This window comes from Cucurbita pepo, chromosome LG08, assembly GCF_002806865.2.
Source record: "Cucurbita pepo subsp. pepo cultivar mu-cu-16 chromosome LG08, ASM280686v2, whole genome shotgun sequence".
Classification (NCBI taxonomy): domain Eukaryota; kingdom Viridiplantae; phylum Streptophyta; class Magnoliopsida; order Cucurbitales; family Cucurbitaceae; genus Cucurbita; species Cucurbita pepo.
Genome location: NC_036645.1, coordinates 2,839,310 through 2,857,318, shown reverse-complemented (window position 1 = coordinate 2,857,318; position 18,009 = coordinate 2,839,310). Strand labels below are relative to the sequence as shown.

General features: G+C 34.8%; 2 protein-coding genes across 2 annotated transcripts; both read right to left on the bottom strand.

The window, feature by feature from the left end:
• Positions 1-1,836: 1,836 nt before the first annotated feature.
• On the bottom strand, positions 1,837-10,710 carry LOC111799945 (putative ABC transporter C family member 15). Its single transcript, XM_023683479.1, has 11 exons — positions 10,520-10,710; positions 6,474-8,848; positions 6,286-6,372; positions 4,822-5,475; positions 4,496-4,660; positions 4,110-4,404; positions 3,775-3,991; positions 3,215-3,518; positions 2,803-2,866; positions 2,472-2,711; positions 1,837-2,343 (listed from the first exon to the last, which is right to left on the bottom strand). Exons 1-11 carry the CDS (start codon positions 10,695-10,697, stop codon positions 2,213-2,215), a joined length of 4,710 nt encoding a protein of 1,569 aa, XP_023539247.1. The 5' UTR covers positions 10,698-10,710; the 3' UTR covers positions 1,837-2,212.
• A 4,388-nt stretch (positions 10,711-15,098) lies between these two features.
• LOC111800068 (sister chromatid cohesion protein DCC1) lies at positions 15,099-17,759 on the bottom strand. Its single transcript, XM_023683650.1, has 3 exons — positions 17,592-17,759; positions 16,334-16,494; positions 15,099-16,026 (listed from the first exon to the last, which is right to left on the bottom strand). Exons 2-3 carry the CDS (start codon positions 16,492-16,494, stop codon positions 15,099-15,101), a joined length of 1,089 nt encoding a protein of 362 aa, XP_023539418.1. The 5' UTR covers positions 17,592-17,759.
• Positions 17,760-18,009: the final 250 nt, after the last annotated feature.

Genomic DNA, 18,009 nt, shown 5'->3' with positions numbered 1-18,009 from the left:
TTTTATTTTATTTTATTATTATTATTTCCATTTTAGCTACCTACCCACCTAGGCCCCATTATCTTTTTTTTGTCATGTGGCACCTCGTATTTAATAACTAATCTATCAACCTTATGTTTGTCTCTATTCTTTTTATCTAAAATATTATATTTAAAAAATTTTCGTTTAATTTTTTCACGTGTAGTGTGGTCCAGTATTGTTCATGTCTAAATTCTTGATTTATTTATCTTTTAATTTTTTGTTTTTGCTTCTTTTGGTCTCTAATCAAGTCTCGTTCGATAAGAATTTTTGCCTATTGTGGGATAGATTTCAGTCTCGATCTCTTACTTGTAGAATTTTGAGATTTTTCCCTATGCGTGAGCTCGTAGGTTTCATTTTGTGAGCGATGATGCACTAGTTGAGCCTCGAGTTTACTTTGGTAGTAATATAGCCATTAGCTAAATCTAAAAGTTCACCTTGAATAAACAATGTCTAGACTTGGGGGATATAAAATTGCTAGAAATGACTTTCGATTTTACTTGGGTTGGTTGAACCGAGATCAAAAGGTTTTCTTGACTTGGGGCACGCTTGATCCATGTCTACGAAGATGTTAGATAGCCTTGGCCTCCTCGACCTTCGCTGAGGTTGACATATGAACTCTAGAATTTTCTTTGATCCTTTATCGGTTTAAGATAAAATAGAATCAGATCACGGTTGGACTAGAATTTCATGAATCAAGTGAACAATGAGTGCGACGCTTCAAGAAGAGTCGACTCCGGGCCAATAGGCCAAGGCCAATTATGAACTTGAGCTTTGACTCAAGTTTCTTTTACTTGACCAAGTTCTTATTCCGTCTACTTTAGGCTCTTGTGCTTTATTTGGCCCTTAACTTCTCTAATCCCTTTGTAGGTTCTCGGGATAACAAATAAAATAAAATAAAATAATCTCATGGAAGTTAAATATTTATTTGAAAAATTCCAAGAATTGCGTTCCTTTTGGACTTAAAATGTGAACCTAAATAATGATGCATATTTAGTAGACTTTTCGGTCCAAGTTTTATTTTCGCTCTTAAAAAAGGTCGGGAGACTCGACTTGAGCCATACTTTTGTGGTCGCCACTAATCTTAATTTAATTGATTCCACTTTATGTCCCTGTTGTAATGGTTTGTCTATATAAAGTAATCTTTTTCCAAATTATTTGTTTCTTCCAACTTTTCTAAACCTTTTGCCTTTAAGGTTACATTAATTTAACTTGGCTAATAACAAAGATGCAAATAGGAATAGAATAGAAACCAAAATATTTTAGATCCACAGAAATCTCCAAGGTCCTTTTCAAAGTTCATAAAAGGACAACTTGAAGAGGAATGCATAGTCGACCCATGAACTCGTACTTTCCACTCCCTCCAAATATGGTAAATAGATGCACACTAGACTAGTCTCCAAATACGACATCCACGTCACAATTTGTTATCCTTGCTCACCAAGTAGATCCAATATGGGACTGGATGAAGGGAAGCTTTATACGAAAAAAAGAGGAAAAAGGTCGGAATGAACCTCTCCCAGACAAAACACTATTCAAAACTACTCGATTGCAGAGGCAATCCAAACAACAAATGATCCCGAGATTCTACAGCAGTCTAACACGAACTACCAACCGAGCAATGAAAGAAACATATCCCAAGAAGTTATAGATAGTCTCGGTCGGGTCCGATAGCTTCCCAGAACTCACCACAAAAAAATGGTCTAGTAATGAGGAATCCAAAGGACCCATCCTCTCTGGTCAAACATGATGGCATGAAGTGTACAAGGGCAAAAGTACAATAAGATACTTCCTAGAACTTTCATTCAATAACAAAAAGAAGAAAAAACTCTAGAAAGTGCTCATTCTTTGAGATCATTCAATAGTTTCTTTCAAGTTCAACCACATGTGAGGATTGAGAGTCAAATCTCTAGCCTTCTTAGTTTAGATATAGTATCGTCTTAACTAACCGAATTATGCTCCGACAACTAAAAAGTAAAAAAGAAAAACTGTGAATGAGTATAATGGTATTGTGAACTTGAGGCCTGTAATAAGCAGGAGTAACCTATAAACAAAATCTGTATTTAATACCCCATCTTTCTCCTAGAATCAACTCGGGGTTACGACTCAACGAACTTTTTGAAAATGCTTACCACGATCACGATTGCAAACTGCAGCTTATATGTCTCCATAATCCAAGAGCTGCTCACAAGCCCTATTCATAACTTTGATTAGCCAAACTATTGAAGTTTTGAGACCTCGTGGAGTACTCTTTAATTAGCTTAGAGAAAGACGAGTCCTCTCTTTTGAGAAGCATGTTCGGTGAGTCGAACTCCGCAATTCTTCCTGCTCATTAAAAAAACAGTACTAGTTTAGTCTCTAATATATCAAAATCTTATCAGTTAAGTAACCAATGCAAAGAATAGAAAGGAAGATCATATATGAATGAATGGGGAAAGAACTTCAGAACCCACCATCACTTAGAACCAAGACAAAATCGCTATCAATGACGGTGTGGATTCTATGAGCTATGGTTACCACGGTACGATCTTTGAACTCTTGGCCGATGATGTTTTGTATGATGCCATCAGTGGCAGAATCAACGGAGGCTGTTGCTTCATCAAGCACCAGAATACGACTCTTGGAGAGCAATGCCCTTCCCAGACAAAATAGTTGTCGTTGACCCACACTCCAATTTTCTCCATTTTCAACCACTGTAAAAAAGTTAAACTATGATGTATTAGAAAAGCTAAGTATACCTCACTTTCTAGTAAGTGTAATCATTTTCAAATTAGCAAGCTCAACCTGAAGAATTCAACTTCTCGTCCTTTGCACGCACCAAATCACCTAGTAGACATTTGTCCAAGGCCTGAGACACAAAAGGCACAGTAAACTATAATTCCGGCTCCTATCCTTTCAACTTTGGTTCATTTTGGTCCCAGTACCTTTAAAGCGTCTATTTTGGTCTCAGTCCTTTCAACTTTGGTTCTTTTTAGTATTTGTTCTTTCAAAACATGTGACCATTTTGATTCTATGTCTAAATTTTGCAAATAGAAACCAAATTGGTTATTTTTTAAAAGTTCTAGATCAAAACAGACGTTTTGAAAGTATGGTGATTAAAATAACAAAAGTTGAAATTATAGAGATCAAAATAAACCAAATCCAAAAGTACAAAGACCAAAATAGTATTTAAACGTTAGTAGGGAAGAAAGATTACCTCCCAAATTTCCTGGTCAGTATACCGACCCAGTGGGTCGAGGTTTCCTCTAACTGTTCCTTCAAACATGGAAGGGTCTTGAGGGATGATGCTTAGCCTTGATCTCAGGTCATGGAGGCCTATCTTGCAAATGTCAATGTCGTCTATTATAATGCTTCCCTCTTTAGGTTCAACAATCCTAAAAAGTGCCTGTATGAGAGTTGATTTCCCACTGCCCGTCCTTCCTACAACACCCACTTTCTTTCTTGCTGGGAAGGTGCAACTGATGCTTTTCAGGACATCCGGGAGATGGTCCGCATATCGAANGTCCTACAACACCCACTTTCTTTCTTGCTGGGAAGGTGCAGCTGATGCTTTTCAGGACATCCGGGAGATGGTCCGCATATCGAATCTACAAAAGGTTGAAGCTCATTAGAGAGAAAATTGTATGCATAATAGAACCAGTACTTCTGATCATATCAAATTGTTTAACATGCAAATCTGTTAACTTCGGATATATGGTACTGAATATATGGCTCAAGTACTCTAGAATTTTCGTATGCTAAATTTTATGGAGTTTCACCCGCAAATTTTTGAAGCAAATCCTCCCATCTTGCGGCCAATTGCTTGGTGGTCTGCAATTCTCAATAACAAGAGGTGCTTCACTCTTTATTCTTGAGTACTGAAGAATTCTTTCAACTGATATGATTTTATTCTCTGCGTTGCATATGTTCCAGATAACTGAAGTTTGCATATAATTCAAGTTTATCCCATACGTCACTGCCAGACCTGCCATACCTGAAAAAATTCCAATTCATTGTAAATAGTAATTAATCTGGCTTCCTAAAAAATTTCAGTTTATGATTTCTTTAGTGGTAAAACATATATACAAACAAGTTGTATCAAAGAAACTCACTTGGATTAATAACTCCTTCGGGGAGAGATACCAGCAAAACCAATGAAAATCCAAAAACAAAATTTGATAGAATGTTCAGTCTGAAACAAAGCCACTCCATGACTGAAACATTATGGAACCACGGCCTTGAAAAGTCATCAATAAGAGCAAGGTTAGTTTTGAAAAATCTGTCTTCTTGATTGAAAGCGCGAATAGTTGCTGCTCCTGCTAGGGACTCTGCAAACTGATGGAGGATTGGAGCTTGTTGTATCCCAGATAACCGAGCAAGTTCTCGGGCTGTCGGTGTGTAATATTGCTGCCATAATCACAAATTGGTTTCATAAGTACTCCAAGACATAACAAAAATGAAAAAAAAAACGAAAGTCTACAAAGGTGAAGTTACTCACTTGGTACCAAATGCAAGCTGCAATTGTAGGAACAAAAACAACAAACACTTCCCATGCTACCTGAGACATTACTATAATGGTCCCTATAATCTGAATTATTGAAACTGCACACATTCCTAACCTCAAAGCCATTTCCAAGTCTACAACGCTTTGATCATTGGAAGCCTGCAAAGTAATTACAAGTGAGGTTAATATCCTGGGAACTATTCCTTGACCATCTAACTCATACTTGCAATAATTTATTACACAAAGGCTAGTGATAAATCATAGGTAAACTAATACAGACTGCTAGTATTATAATAAGCTAAATTGTAAGTTCAAGTTACCCGGTTTATAATTCTTCCAGTTGGAGTCGAGTCAAAGAACGCCATTGGTGCCCGGAATACACTATATAACATATTTCTGAAGAGCGTTTGTGCTGTTTGAAGTCCTGTTATGGCAATTAGAATACCTCGCAATAGCACGCAAAGTGAACTTCCAACAGCAAGTAATGAATAAACAAGTAGTATGATATTCATCCGAATTACTGGTTGTGTATCACTTGTAGGAGGAATAGCCCATGCCATCCAGTAGTTACTAGCTACCTGTAAAGCTTGGAATGATACTTGTGCCAAGATTATGATTGGAACCAATGCTCCTTTTTTGACAGTGGTTAAATAGGACCAGTACACATCTTTACCAATGCTTCCTCTCTCTCTCTCTTCCTCTTGAACCAACTGTCCTCCCTTAGCTGTTATCTCTGCAGGTTTTTTAATCTCCACTAAATCATATTGTAAGTTTATAGGCTCCACATTTATGATAGAATCTTCATACAATTCTTTTTCGGGATTTGGCAGTTGGGTTTTTCTACTTGAGTTTTCAACTGTGAGGATAGACTCTAAAGCTTGACTATGAGCCCCAACTAAAGCTTCAAACCCTATGTTTTGTTTCAAAAGTTCTTCAAATCCTCCAACTTGAGAAATTTTTCCATCTTGCATCACCTGTCAAATGTTAATTACGAAACATGCCCATCTTAGAGACCAAATATTGTCAATCACAAGCTTTAAAACATTCAGGGTAGCATACAATTCACAAATTGTTATTAAGATGGATAGTTCCTGTCTCTTAACTAGTTTTAGGAGAATAATTTCTCAATCATTCAAGGTAAACCTGAGTTGAATTATCCTTTTTGGACAAGATGACTTGGCTTAAATCACATGCATGTAGTTGATTGACGTGTAATGGCTAAAGGCCACCGCTATCAGATATTGTCCTCTTTGAGTTATCCCTTTGGGGCTTCCCCTCAAGGTTTTAAAATGCGTCCACTGGGGAAAGGTTTCCACACCCTTATAAGAAATCGTTCCCCACTCCAACCGATGTGGGATCTCACAATCCACCCCTTGNTCCTTATAAGGAATCGTTCCCCACTCCAACCGATGTGGGATCTCACAATCCACCCCTTGGAAACCAAGCGTCCTCGCTGACACACCGCCCAGTGTTTGGCTCTGATACCATTTATAACGGCCCAAGGCCACCACTAGCAAATATTGTCCTTTTTGGGCTTTCCCTTTCGGGATTCCCCTCAAGGTTTTAAAACGCGTCTACTAGAAAAAGATTTTAAAACGCGTCTACTAGGAAAAGGTTTTAAAACGCGTCTACTAGGAAAAGGTTTACACACCCTTATAAAGAATGTTTCGTTCTCCTCTCCAACCGATGTGGAATCTCACATGATGGTTGTTTAAAAAATGAAAAAATGCACGGTAAAGTTTCTTGAGATGAATAAAAAGGATCTTTTGTGGCACTTTACTAACCAGGATGAGGTCTGCTGCCGGTAGAAATTCGACTTGGTGGGTGACATAAACTATAGTCTTCTCCTTGAGAACACCCATTAGACAGTCCTGCATAGTATTAAAAGCAATAATAAGGTTTCATTAAGTTGTCCATTCAATAAAGTATAAGTATTGCTTGCTTATCCTCTACAGTATTTATCCTGACTAACCTCGAAGAGTTGAGTGCCTGTATGAGCATCAACTGCACTGAAAGGATCATCAAGGAGATAAATATCAGCATCTTGATAAACTGCACGAGCAATTTGTATCCTCTGCTTCTGTCCCCCACTCATATTTACCCCTCTTTCTCCAATTTCAGTTAAGTCGCCACAAGAAAACAACTCAAAATCTTTTACCAAAGCACATGCACTAATGGTTCTGTTATATTTGGTACTTTCATATTCATTTCCAAAAAGAATATTCTCCCTGATACTCCCCGACAGTATCCAAGGAGACTGAGGAACATATGCCTTTGTACCACTGATCTTCACTGTCCCAGAGAGCTTTTCTATTTCACCAAGTATGCAAGAGAGCAAGCTGGACTTTCCCGAACCTACCATCCCACATACTGCCACTTTCATCCCCCTTTTCACTTTCAAGTTTATCTGATCAAGAGATACCTTGCTTGATTCCAGGTCCCAACTGAATTTTCCATTTTCTATCTCTATATCAAGCTCTGTTTGACCTCTAGGAACATAAGTGATGGAATCCTGCCGTATTTCATCCTCCTGGAGGTATGAAGAAACTCTATCCGCTGAGACTTTGCCTTGTGCAAGAGCAGAGAGTAAATCAGGGAGATTGAATATTGGGTCTTGTAGAATACGGAATGTAGCCAAAGCAGATAAGACTCTTCCAGCAGTCAATTCTATCCCCAGTAAGAAACACACCCCGAATGTTATAACAGAGACAAAAGCCGGCGCTCCCCAAAAGAGAAAAGCTGAGACTCCCATTAGTCTCAACGACTTCCATAACCAGTGATGCTCCACTTTCCTTTGGCTTTCTAGCTTTTGGAGGTACTGAGTATCCCATGCTTGAAGTTTGAGTGTCTTCATGTTTCTGAGAATTTCCGAAGTGGTTTTCATCCTATTATCTTTAGCTTCCATTATCTTCGTCTGGTAATTTTTCTGAATACTGGTAATTGGTATGTTGCAGGACATAACTCCTAGAGTTGCTGCTAATGCAGCCAATGATCCCAATCCCAGATTTGTTTGCAAAATATACATAGCTAATGAAATTTGTACGGGTAACATCCACAGGATGTTCAAGAACCAACAGAAATCCGCGATTCTTTGGATATCAACACTCATGTAGTTCATGATCTCCCCACTCGTGCAATTTTGGCGAGATCGGCTTGACAGACGCAAGCCCTTCTGGTATATGTGAGATATCAAAGCAGCTCGAAGACGAAGACCCAGTTGGCGTGCACCGAAAACCCATTGCCTTTGAACTATTGACTCGATCACCTTTGCACTAATAAAGCCAAGTGCAAGAAAATACCCGCTTGATGAGCTCCGCATTTTCTTCTGAGTGAGGAATTTCACAAGGTCGTCAATAAGGTATGGTCCAACATATGATATTGCAGCACCTAGAACAGCAAACAAAGCATTTATTGCTGCCTTCTTTCGTCCAAACAAATATATTGTCTCGTAGATTGATGGGTTTGTGTTATTATTCTTCTTCCTTAAAGAATCTAGGGTTTCGTCAAAGGAATGCGATAAAAATTTGGCAGAATCAAACGTACAAACATCTGGTATGTCCTCTTGCTTCAGAGGCCTCTTGTATCCAACAGAAAACAGGGGATTAAGCCACGAAAAGGTAAGGAGTTGAAGAAGCGATGCCCTTCCATAAGGAGAATCCTTCTCATCTCCCTTTTGTTCTAAACACTTTCCCCGGAGAAGTGGATCATCCAAGCCATTATGAACATTGAAAACCATATTTGTCCGCCCATAGATTGAAAGCCCTAACAGGAAAACCAATGGAAGAAGGCTGAAAAACTCGGCATAATCTTGCAATCTCAACTGATCGACATTTCCGAAATACACATCCAAAGCCAGACGAACAATCGACAAAACGAAGCTGCAAAACCACCATCCTCGTAGAATCCATGGATACTTGACGGATTTATCGCGCAAGACCGTAAAAACTGCGAAAATTCCTCCTCCCCACGCTATCACTTCCGTTATCTCAGAGGAAAGAACTTCGACTCTGGAATCGCAATGAGAACCACTTCCATTTTGCAAAATAAAAAGCATAAGAACATGAATCGCCAAGAGTAAGAAGGAGCAACCTACACTGGCTCTGTAAGAAACGCTCAATTTCCGGCTGACCGGACAGTTTTCCGCAGCTCGATCCGTCAATTTGTCCTCTCCACTGTAAGCATTCCAAGACGAACCGATCCATTTCTGAAGAACTCGAACGAACAAGGCTCCCACAAACCCTAATTGAACCCCTATGCCAATATACTCCCACAAACACCGCGATGTCAAATCAATAGCATCAACTTCCCGCCATTGCCAATTCACTCCCGGTTGAGAGAGCTTATAAACTGCAACAGATTTACCGAACAAATCAGAATTCAATATTTTAAAATTTAAATAAATGGGCCACAGATATTGTAAATGGGCCATTTATTTCTAAGGCCCATACTCTGTTAGTGGGCCAACTAAAATTTTGAAGCGACATCAAAACGACGACGTCGGCTTTGCCACATGTGCTCTATATATGTGGTCCCCCCATGGAATTATTCTCCAAGTGTTCCTAACTACGCAACGGGCCCGCTTGGAGAAAAAGGGAATTTTTATTTATTTTTTAAAAAAAATTGTTTTTAAAAGGAAACCTTTTTTCTTTTTTTCTTTTTTTTTTTTTATTTTTTTATTTTGGGTTTGAAAAAAGTAAATTTTTTTCGAGGCAATTAAGAAAAAGAAAAATATAATATAATATTATATTTATGTCAACACTTTTTAATTAAAAAAATTAAGTAAAACTATATTTTTTATTTAGTTGCATTACGAATTTTGATTTTTCAAATTTAATAACTTTAAGCTTCAAGTTTGCATTTGAGGTCTTTTTTTCTTAATTAAAAATAAATTTTTAAGCTTTAAATTAAAATATTAAAGTTTATATATATATATATATAAAAATAAATATATTCCTATTCTTTCGTCATCTTATTCATTTTACCCTACACCCTAAACCTTCGTAACTATCGGCAAATTAACAAAATAATTTCACCACAAATACTTACGAAAATCTAATTCTCCGAAGATCGAGCCCATACTCAAAGTTGAAGTGGCAATAGAACAGATCATCATGCCCTATAAGTCCATGTGCATAATTTCAAGCAAAATCTATGCAAGATCTGGGACTTACGACTACCAATAAACCAAATTTGCAGGTTCTCGACGACTTTAAGCAAGGTCCACAAAAGACTCAACCAACCTACGATTTTTCTAGCAAGATTTTAACCTACTAGTGACCTAAGTCACGAGGAGGTATCCAATTTGTGTTTGGTTGTGTTCATTTCAATTTTGATGGTCGTGGTTGATGAGGACGGAAAAAATAGAAGAAGAAGAAAATAAAAGAAAAAGACAAAGATGAAATTTATTTGGTATTTTAATTTTAAAATCCATCTAATAAATATTTTAATTTTGAGTTTTATTCAATAAGCTAGTTTAATAAATATTTAAAATTTTATTAAATACAAAATACAAATAAATTATAATTTATAAAATATCAAGAATAATTATGAAATTATATATATATATTATTTTTTGACACGAAGAATCCACATATATTATGTCCTTACCAAATTAAAATTTAAAATTTTATTAAACCTAAAATACAAATAAATTGTAAATTATAATATATATATATATATATATATATATATATATATATATATATATATATTCATTATTAATATATTATTTTTGACCCAAAGAATATAGACATAATATTTATAGGACAAGACGAGAGTTACTATCTCATATTAAAATAGTACTTCGAAGTAACCATCTACATATTACGTCTTTACCCCTGATTAATTTATTATTATTAATAATATTTTAGTTATTTTTAAAATAGAATTTTGAATAAATTCACTTTACTTTAATTATTATTAAAAATATTATGATATTATTCTATCCTATCAAAATTAAATAATTATGAAGAAAATTAAGAATTAAAATATAAATTTTAAAGAGAGAGAAGAACTCACATGGAAGAGAGAGAAAGTTGAAGAACCGAAGCTGATTGATAGGCATGGTGGATGAATAATTTAAACTTGGAACAAGGAAGCTAATAATAATAATAATAATAATAATAATAATAATAATAATAATAATATTGCTCCTCTGTGTTATTAGGGCAAAGAAAAGCTTCGAATTTGCATCCATGGCTGCCACTAGAGAGAGAAGCAAGGAGGAGAGAGAGAGAGATTGAAAGTTAAGAATTTGAGATTTGGAATCGGTGGTATTTATAAATGGATGCCGTAATTCTGTTTTAAATAATATATAATATAGTATTTATTAGAATTTTTAAAAAATTAATTTCAATATTTAATTAAATATTTATTTATTAATTAAACACTAAACGTGGGGCGAGAATAAAAAATATAATCTCCATCATCGACCCTTTTAGTTATATTTTTAAATTCAACTTATTAAATGTTTAAATTATTTTATAATTCAACATTTTTAATGAATTATATTTAATAATCTAATTTAAATATATAATTAATTACATTTAATTAATTTATATATAACTCGAGTTTTTTAATATATAAATTAAAAAATAGTCGATCGTCACGAACTTACTTAGTGCTTATTTAGAAGACGAGATTAATAGTAATTTTATGGTTAGAGATGTTTTTTGTTCGGTTAAAATCATATGAAAATAAATAAATAATAAAATATTTAAAATGTGATTTTTTAATCATATATAGCTATTTAATTAATACTTAACTGAATTTTAATAAATAAAGTTGTATTTTTCTCCAAAAAGGAGAATTTCAAGGTAAATATTATGTGTGTTTTAAATTATTATTTTTTTAGTTATTTATTAATTTTTTTTTTTTTTGGTTGACTTAATCCATAGGTTACAAGTGTCTGTTATTTTTGTGTAACCGTGTGTTCGTGTGGTCCCTACTTTACTGAAAATTAGGTGTATGAAATCGTGACCCAATTAGGAATCTCGACTCCGTTTCATACAAGTGACTTGAAGTGAGGAGAGAAATCTCCAAGGTATTACTACCATGTACAGCTACACGTGTATGTCACCTCCTGTAATAGTGTTCGTGTGGTCTCTACTTCACTTGAAACTAGGTTTACGAAATACTGACTCAGTTAGAAGTCTCGACTCCGTTTCAAACAAGTAACTTGGTTGGTCGGTCAATCGATATTGCAATTCTTATTTCGAATATTTTAGCTACTAAAATACGGAAGCTCCTAGAACGGTGTTCGTGTGGTCCCTACTTCACCTGAAGCTAAGTATACAAAATATTGACCCAGTTAAGAATCTCAACTCCGTTTCATACAAGTAACTTGGTTGGTCGATCAATCTACGTTACAAGAATTCTGATTTTCCTTCCAAATAAAACGAAACAAACAAACAAATTCTCAGCTTTCCCATTAATTCCGAGGGATCGTATTCTTTTAATGTAGCCAACAATCCCACTATTTACATCATGTTCGTTGACATATTAATTCAAAATAACTTCCACCAATCCTTTATTTACTACAAAACAATTTTTGCACATAATTTCCATTTTTTCCATTTTTTTACTTTTAAGCTTACATTTTGACCTTTAAACTTTCCATACATATTTTATTTTAAATTTTAAACTTACAGATGTTATATTTAATCCTTCAATTAGAGATGTCTATTTCCCAAACAGGGAGGAGATTCCACGTTTGCCCGCCCCCAAACGGGANTGTCACCTCCTGTAATAGTGTTCGTGTGGTCTCTACTTCACTTGAAACTAGGTTTACGAAATACTGACTCAGTTAGAAGTCTCGACTCCGTTTCAAACAAGTAACTTGGTTGGTCGGTCAATCGATATTGCAATTCTTATTTCGAATATTTTAGCTACTAAAATACGGAAGCTCCTAGAACGGTGTTCGTGTGGTCCCTACTTCACCTGAAGCTAAGTATACAAAATATTGACCCAGTTAAGAATCTCAACTCCGTTTCATACAAGTAACTTGGTTGGTCGATCAATCTACGTTACAAGAATTCTGATTTTCCTTCCAAATAAAACGAAACAAACAAACAAATTCTCAGCTTTCCCATTAATTCCGAGGGATCGTATTCTTTTAATGTAGCCAACAATCCCACTATTTACATCATGTTCGTTGACATATTAATTCAAAATAACTTCCACCAATCCTTTATTTACTACAAAACAATTTTTGCACATAATTTCCATTTTTTCCATTTTTTTACTTTTAAGCTTACATTTTGACCTTTAAACTTTCCATACATATTTTATTTTAAATTTTAAACTTACAGATGTTATATTTAATCCTTCAATTAGAGATGTCTATTTCCCAAACAGGGAGGAGATTCCACGTTTGCCCGCCCCCAAACGGGAGGTGGGAGAGGTTTAAACAGACAATGGAGAGAGAGTAGGGAACATTTTTTTCCCGTAGATAAATGAATACAAGAACAGGATTATGTTCTCTATCCCTACCCCGCTCAATTACTAGCTTAATATAAATATATTTTCAACCCCATTAGAAATAATATATATATTACTATATGTTTTTTTTGGCTATATTAAAAAATTAGTTAATTTTGAGGCTCCAATTATAATATTTAAATTAGCTTAACTTTTAAGCCTAGGTAATATTATATAATAGAAACTAATCAAATATATTAATTTATTAGATATTTTTTACAAACTTTTAATAATAAAATTTTTTTAAATAATTATTTTTAAAATAATAATAAACGAGAAAAATAAATGATTAAATAAAAAAGTATGCGTANCTACAAGTAACTCGGTTGGTCGATCAATCTACGTTACAAGAATTCTGATTTTCCTTCCAAATAAAACGAAACAAACAAACAAATTCTTAGCTTTCCCATTAATTCCGAGGGATCGTATTCTTTTAATGTAACCAACAATCCCACTATTTACATCATGTTCGTTGACATATTAATTCAAAATAACTTCCACCAATCCTTTATTTACTACAAAACAATTTTTGCACATAATTTCCATTTTTTCCATTTTTTTACTTTTAAGCTTACATTTTGACCTTTAAACTTTCCATACATATTTTATTTTAAATTTTAAACTTACAGATGTTATATTTAATCCTTCAATTAGAGATGTCTATTTCCCAAACAGGGAGGAGATTCCACGTTTGCCCGCCCCCAAACGGGAGGTGGGAGAGGTTTAAACAGACAATGGAGAGAGAGTAGGGAACATTTTTTTCCCGTAGATAAATGAATACAAGAACAGGATTATGTTCTCTATCCCTACCCCGCTCAATTACTAGCTTAATATAAATATATTTTCAACCCCATTAGAAATAATATATATATTACTATATGTTTTTTTTGGCTATATTAAAAAATTAGTTAATTTTGAGGCTCCAATTATAATATTTAAATTAGCTTAACTTTTAAGCCTAGGTAATATTATATAATAGAAACTAATCAAATATATTAATTTATTAGATATTTTTTACAAACTTTTAATAATAAAATTTTTTTAAATAATTATTTTTAAAATAATAATAAACGAGAAAAATAAATGATTAAATAAAAAAGTATGCGTATTTATGGGTTGGCTAAATTTCAAACTTTAAAGTTTCAAATCTATATTTTTAATAAAAATTTACCTTTTATATCATATGTTAATTTTTTTTTTTTTAATGCATAATCTAACCCAACCCGATATTTTATGATAATAATAGTAATTAAAAATGATTAAATAAAAAATAAAAATAATAAAAATGCTCACTCACTTATCCCATTCTACGAAGAGCAAGCAATCAGACATTCAACGAGTGTCCAACATCAATACATAATTATTTTAATAAAAAAATGNACTTTTAAGCTTACATTTTGACCTTTAAACTTTCCATACATATTTTATTTTAAATTTTAAACTTACAAATATTATATTTAATCCTTCCATTAGAAATATCTATTTTACTGGCACGTCCCAAACAGGGAGGAGATTCCACGTTTACCCGCCCCCAAACGGGAGGTGAGAGAGGTTTAAACAGACAATGGAGAGAAAGTAGGGAACATTTTTTCCCCGTAGATAAATGAATACAAGAACAGGATTATGTTCTCTATCCCTATCCCGTTCAATTACTAGCTTAATATAAATATATTTTCAACACACATTAGAAATAATATATATATATTAATGTTAATTTTGAGGCTCAAATTGTAATATTTAAATTAGCTTAACGTTCCTTTCAAGCCTGTGTAAACTAATCAAATATATTGATTTATTAGATATTTTTTACAAACTTTTAATAATAAAAAATTTAACATAAGAATAAACGAGAAAAATAAATGATTAAATAAAAAAGTATGCGTATTTATGGGTTGGCTAAATTTCAAACTTTAAAGTTTCAAATCTATATTTTTAATAAATGATATTTTATAATAATAATAGTAATTAAAAATGATTAAATAAAAAATAAAAATAATAAAAATCCTCACTCACTAATCCCATTCTACAAAGAGCAAGCAATCAGACATTCAGCGAGTGTCCAACATCAATACATAATTATTTTAATAAAAAAAAAACCAATAACCAAGAACAAAACACTTCAAACAAACCTAATGTATGGCTGCAGATCCTTCCATTCCCATTTTGGTCGTTCTCTAAACAAAATGGAGAAACGCTCAACAGGATTCAATGGCAATGAAGAAACTCTAAAACCACGAACCCACGTCTCGACCCCGAGCCTCTCGGTCAGAACTTCGCCTTCCAACATGTCAAAGTTAGCATGCATTTCAACAGGGATTTTCTTTTGCCATTCATCCATGAAATGCTCCACCTTCATCTTTCCTTTCCTCAAGACTTCTCTTGCAAAATGCACACAAACACGTTTCTCATCCAATCTCCATAAACAGCTATTCCCCTCATCTCCTTCGAGTTTATCGCCATAGACGTCGAGACAATGATGCACGAGTTTTTCAGAAAAACCATCCATTTTCATCACTTTCATGAGTACAACTTCATCAAGTGCATCCAGAGACCAGTCGTTTAAAATCCTGTTATTCAAGAGCATTTGTAGCATAGAGTCCATGTATTGTTCGTCCACAAGTCTCCAGTATCCATCAATCTCAACTGCGGAAAGTGCTTGTAATCCAGCTTTCAGTTCATCATCACTAGCCTGAACCTTGTCTAAAAGATCATTCCAACTATACATTTGCTTCTCACAATTGTCCATCTCTTCGCTTTCCCACTCATCAGCTAAACTGTAAGGATTCTCTGAAAGAAGCAATTTAAGCTTATCAATTCTGGGAGCAATCTCAACAAGTTCCATGATTCCTGGAGCAAGTTTAATCACAGGAACAACTTCTTTAGTGCTGTCATTCCCATGGCTATCTAGTTCATTTTCGTAGTATTCCGATCGACCTGATGGGGGTATGAGGAGTACAGAATTGGAGGTTCCTACATATTTTATTCCATATGTTTTCGACTTCGTGCAAAAGACTGCTTCTTCTTCTGCCTGTCCTCTGATGCTTACTCTGCAGTGTACTTTGTTCGAGGGGAGGATTGTTGAGGATTATTGGAGGTGAGNGCTTATAGTGTACTTTGTTCGAGGGGAGGATTGTTGAGGATTATTGGAGGTGAGTCCCACATTGGCTAATTTAAGGAATGATCATGGGTTTATAAGCGAGGAATACTATCTCCATTGGAATGAGGTCTTTCGGGAAAGCCTAAAGCAAAGCCATGAGAGCTTATGCTCAAAGTGGACAATATCATACCATTGTGGAGAGTCGTGATTCCTAACACTAACATGTTAGTAAGTCACTTATGATCGGCTTTATGTACCGTTCGTGGAGAACTTCTTCCAGAAGCTTTTCATCAACCTCAAGAAGAACTAAATCATCATGTGGACCAAAAAGTGAGTGATATGCAATAGCAACTGAGGAGTTTGGCTGAAGATGTAAAACTGCATCGGCTCCTCTCCCATGCGGATTTTGCTGCTCCATCTTCAAAAAAAGGAACCAAAATGAATTAAATGGTCTATATCTAAGCTTCTAACCACTTACGTCTGTTGAACAAGGATTGATCTCAGCTTTGCACATTCAAGAGCTATCCTAAACACTGAATATTGCACATACAGAAAGCCACAATCACTCACTCAACCATGTGAAGACTCCCACAATATTTGGATATCTATCGAAAGAAACAGGTCAAATTCTGTAAAAGCTCAAGCCCACCGCTAGTAAATATGGTACTTTTTGAGCTTTCCCTTATGGGCTTCCCCACAAAGTTTTAAAATGTGTCTACTGTGGAGAGTATCTAGTCCTACTCTGCCTCCACCGTCCGGTAACCTGGCTCTGATACCATTTGTAACAGCCCAAGCCCACCGCTAGCCGATATTGTTCTCTTTGGGTTTTTCCTTCTGGATTTCCCCTCAAAATTTTAAAACGCTTCTACTATGGAGAGAGTCTACCCTACTCCAACCAGTGCCTAGCACATTCCGGTAACCTGATTCTGATACCATTTGTAACAGCCCAAAACCCACCACTAGCAAATATTGTCCTCTAGTAATACGCTTGGACTGTTACAAATTCTTGATACAGGTTGAATTCTTAGTATCTAACTAAACCAATTGACCTTAGACATCGATGTTACGGCATTCAAGTATATAGAAAATTAAAACTCCATTAATCAAAGTATACGCCCACCCCATTTCCGCTACAAGAATTGAAAAGTGCAGCTGCTCGTGGAATCTAGATGAGGAGAAATGGAGGCTGAAGGAAGAAAACAGAATAGCAGAGTGACCGAGACAGAAGGATTATTAGGTTACCCTATCCTAAAATTGCTTGGAAAAAAAAAATGTAAGAGGGAAAAGAAGAATCGTAACATAAATCAATCCAATACAAAATCGAAACCCTAGAACAAATATGCAACACAAATCCATCAAATTAACGCTACCAGACGCAATATATCGAGTTCGATCATCAAAATCAATGCCTCAACAAGCTTCAAATCAAATTTTCAAATGCACCTCTCTTGTCATTACATTCATCATCTTCAAGAGAAATTGAAGAAACAAAAAGTTGAAGAATCAGAGACAAACCTAAAATTACAGAAACAACGCTTCAGATTGAAACATCGACGGTAAGGCGGTAAGTGCAGGAGATTGAAGAACCGTGAGAGTGAGAGAAATCCTTCAGAAACTGATACTGAGTTGGCTGAGGATTTGCCGAGAAGCACAATGACGAACAATTCCTTTTCGCGCTCTATCGTTTCCCGCCAAAACGTAATATCTATTTTATTATAAAACTAAATTAATAAAAATATTACTTAATTTAAATTTCGTCTAAACAAACTTTTAAATATTTATAATAATATTCTTAAACTAAAAATTTTAAAATAAAAAAAAACTTTAAATATATATATTTTTATTAATTTAGCGTTTTCACTGCTGGGCCAACGGCCCAGCCCAATCCAGAATAACCGAGCTTTCCTTAAGCCCAATAGAAAGGAATTTATTT

What these genes read in the sequence shown, in the direction of transcription:
- LOC111799945 (XM_023683479.1), bottom strand. Translation starts at nt 10,697, where the DNA reads ATGGATGCAAATTCGAAGCTTTTCTTTGCCCTAATAACACAGAGGAGC. An exon ending in CAGGCACTCAACTCTTCGAG is followed by an intron (nt 6,373 to 6,473) that starts GTTAGTCAGGAT and finishes AATACTATGCAG; the next exon opens with GACTGTCTAATGGGTGTTCT. An exon ending in CGAGAAGTTGAATTCTTCAG is followed by an intron (nt 2,712 to 2,802) that starts GTTGAGCTTGCT and finishes ACTTTTTTACAG; the next exon opens with TGGTTGAAAATGGAGAAAAT.
- LOC111800068 (XM_023683650.1), bottom strand. Translation starts at nt 16,494, where the DNA reads ATGGAGCAGCAAAATCCGCATGGGAGAGGAGCCGATGCAGTTTTACAT. An exon ending in GAAGAAGTTCTCCACGAACG is followed by an intron (nt 16,027 to 16,333) that starts GTACATAAAGCC and finishes AGTACACTGCAG; the next exon opens with AGTAAGCATCAGAGGACAGG.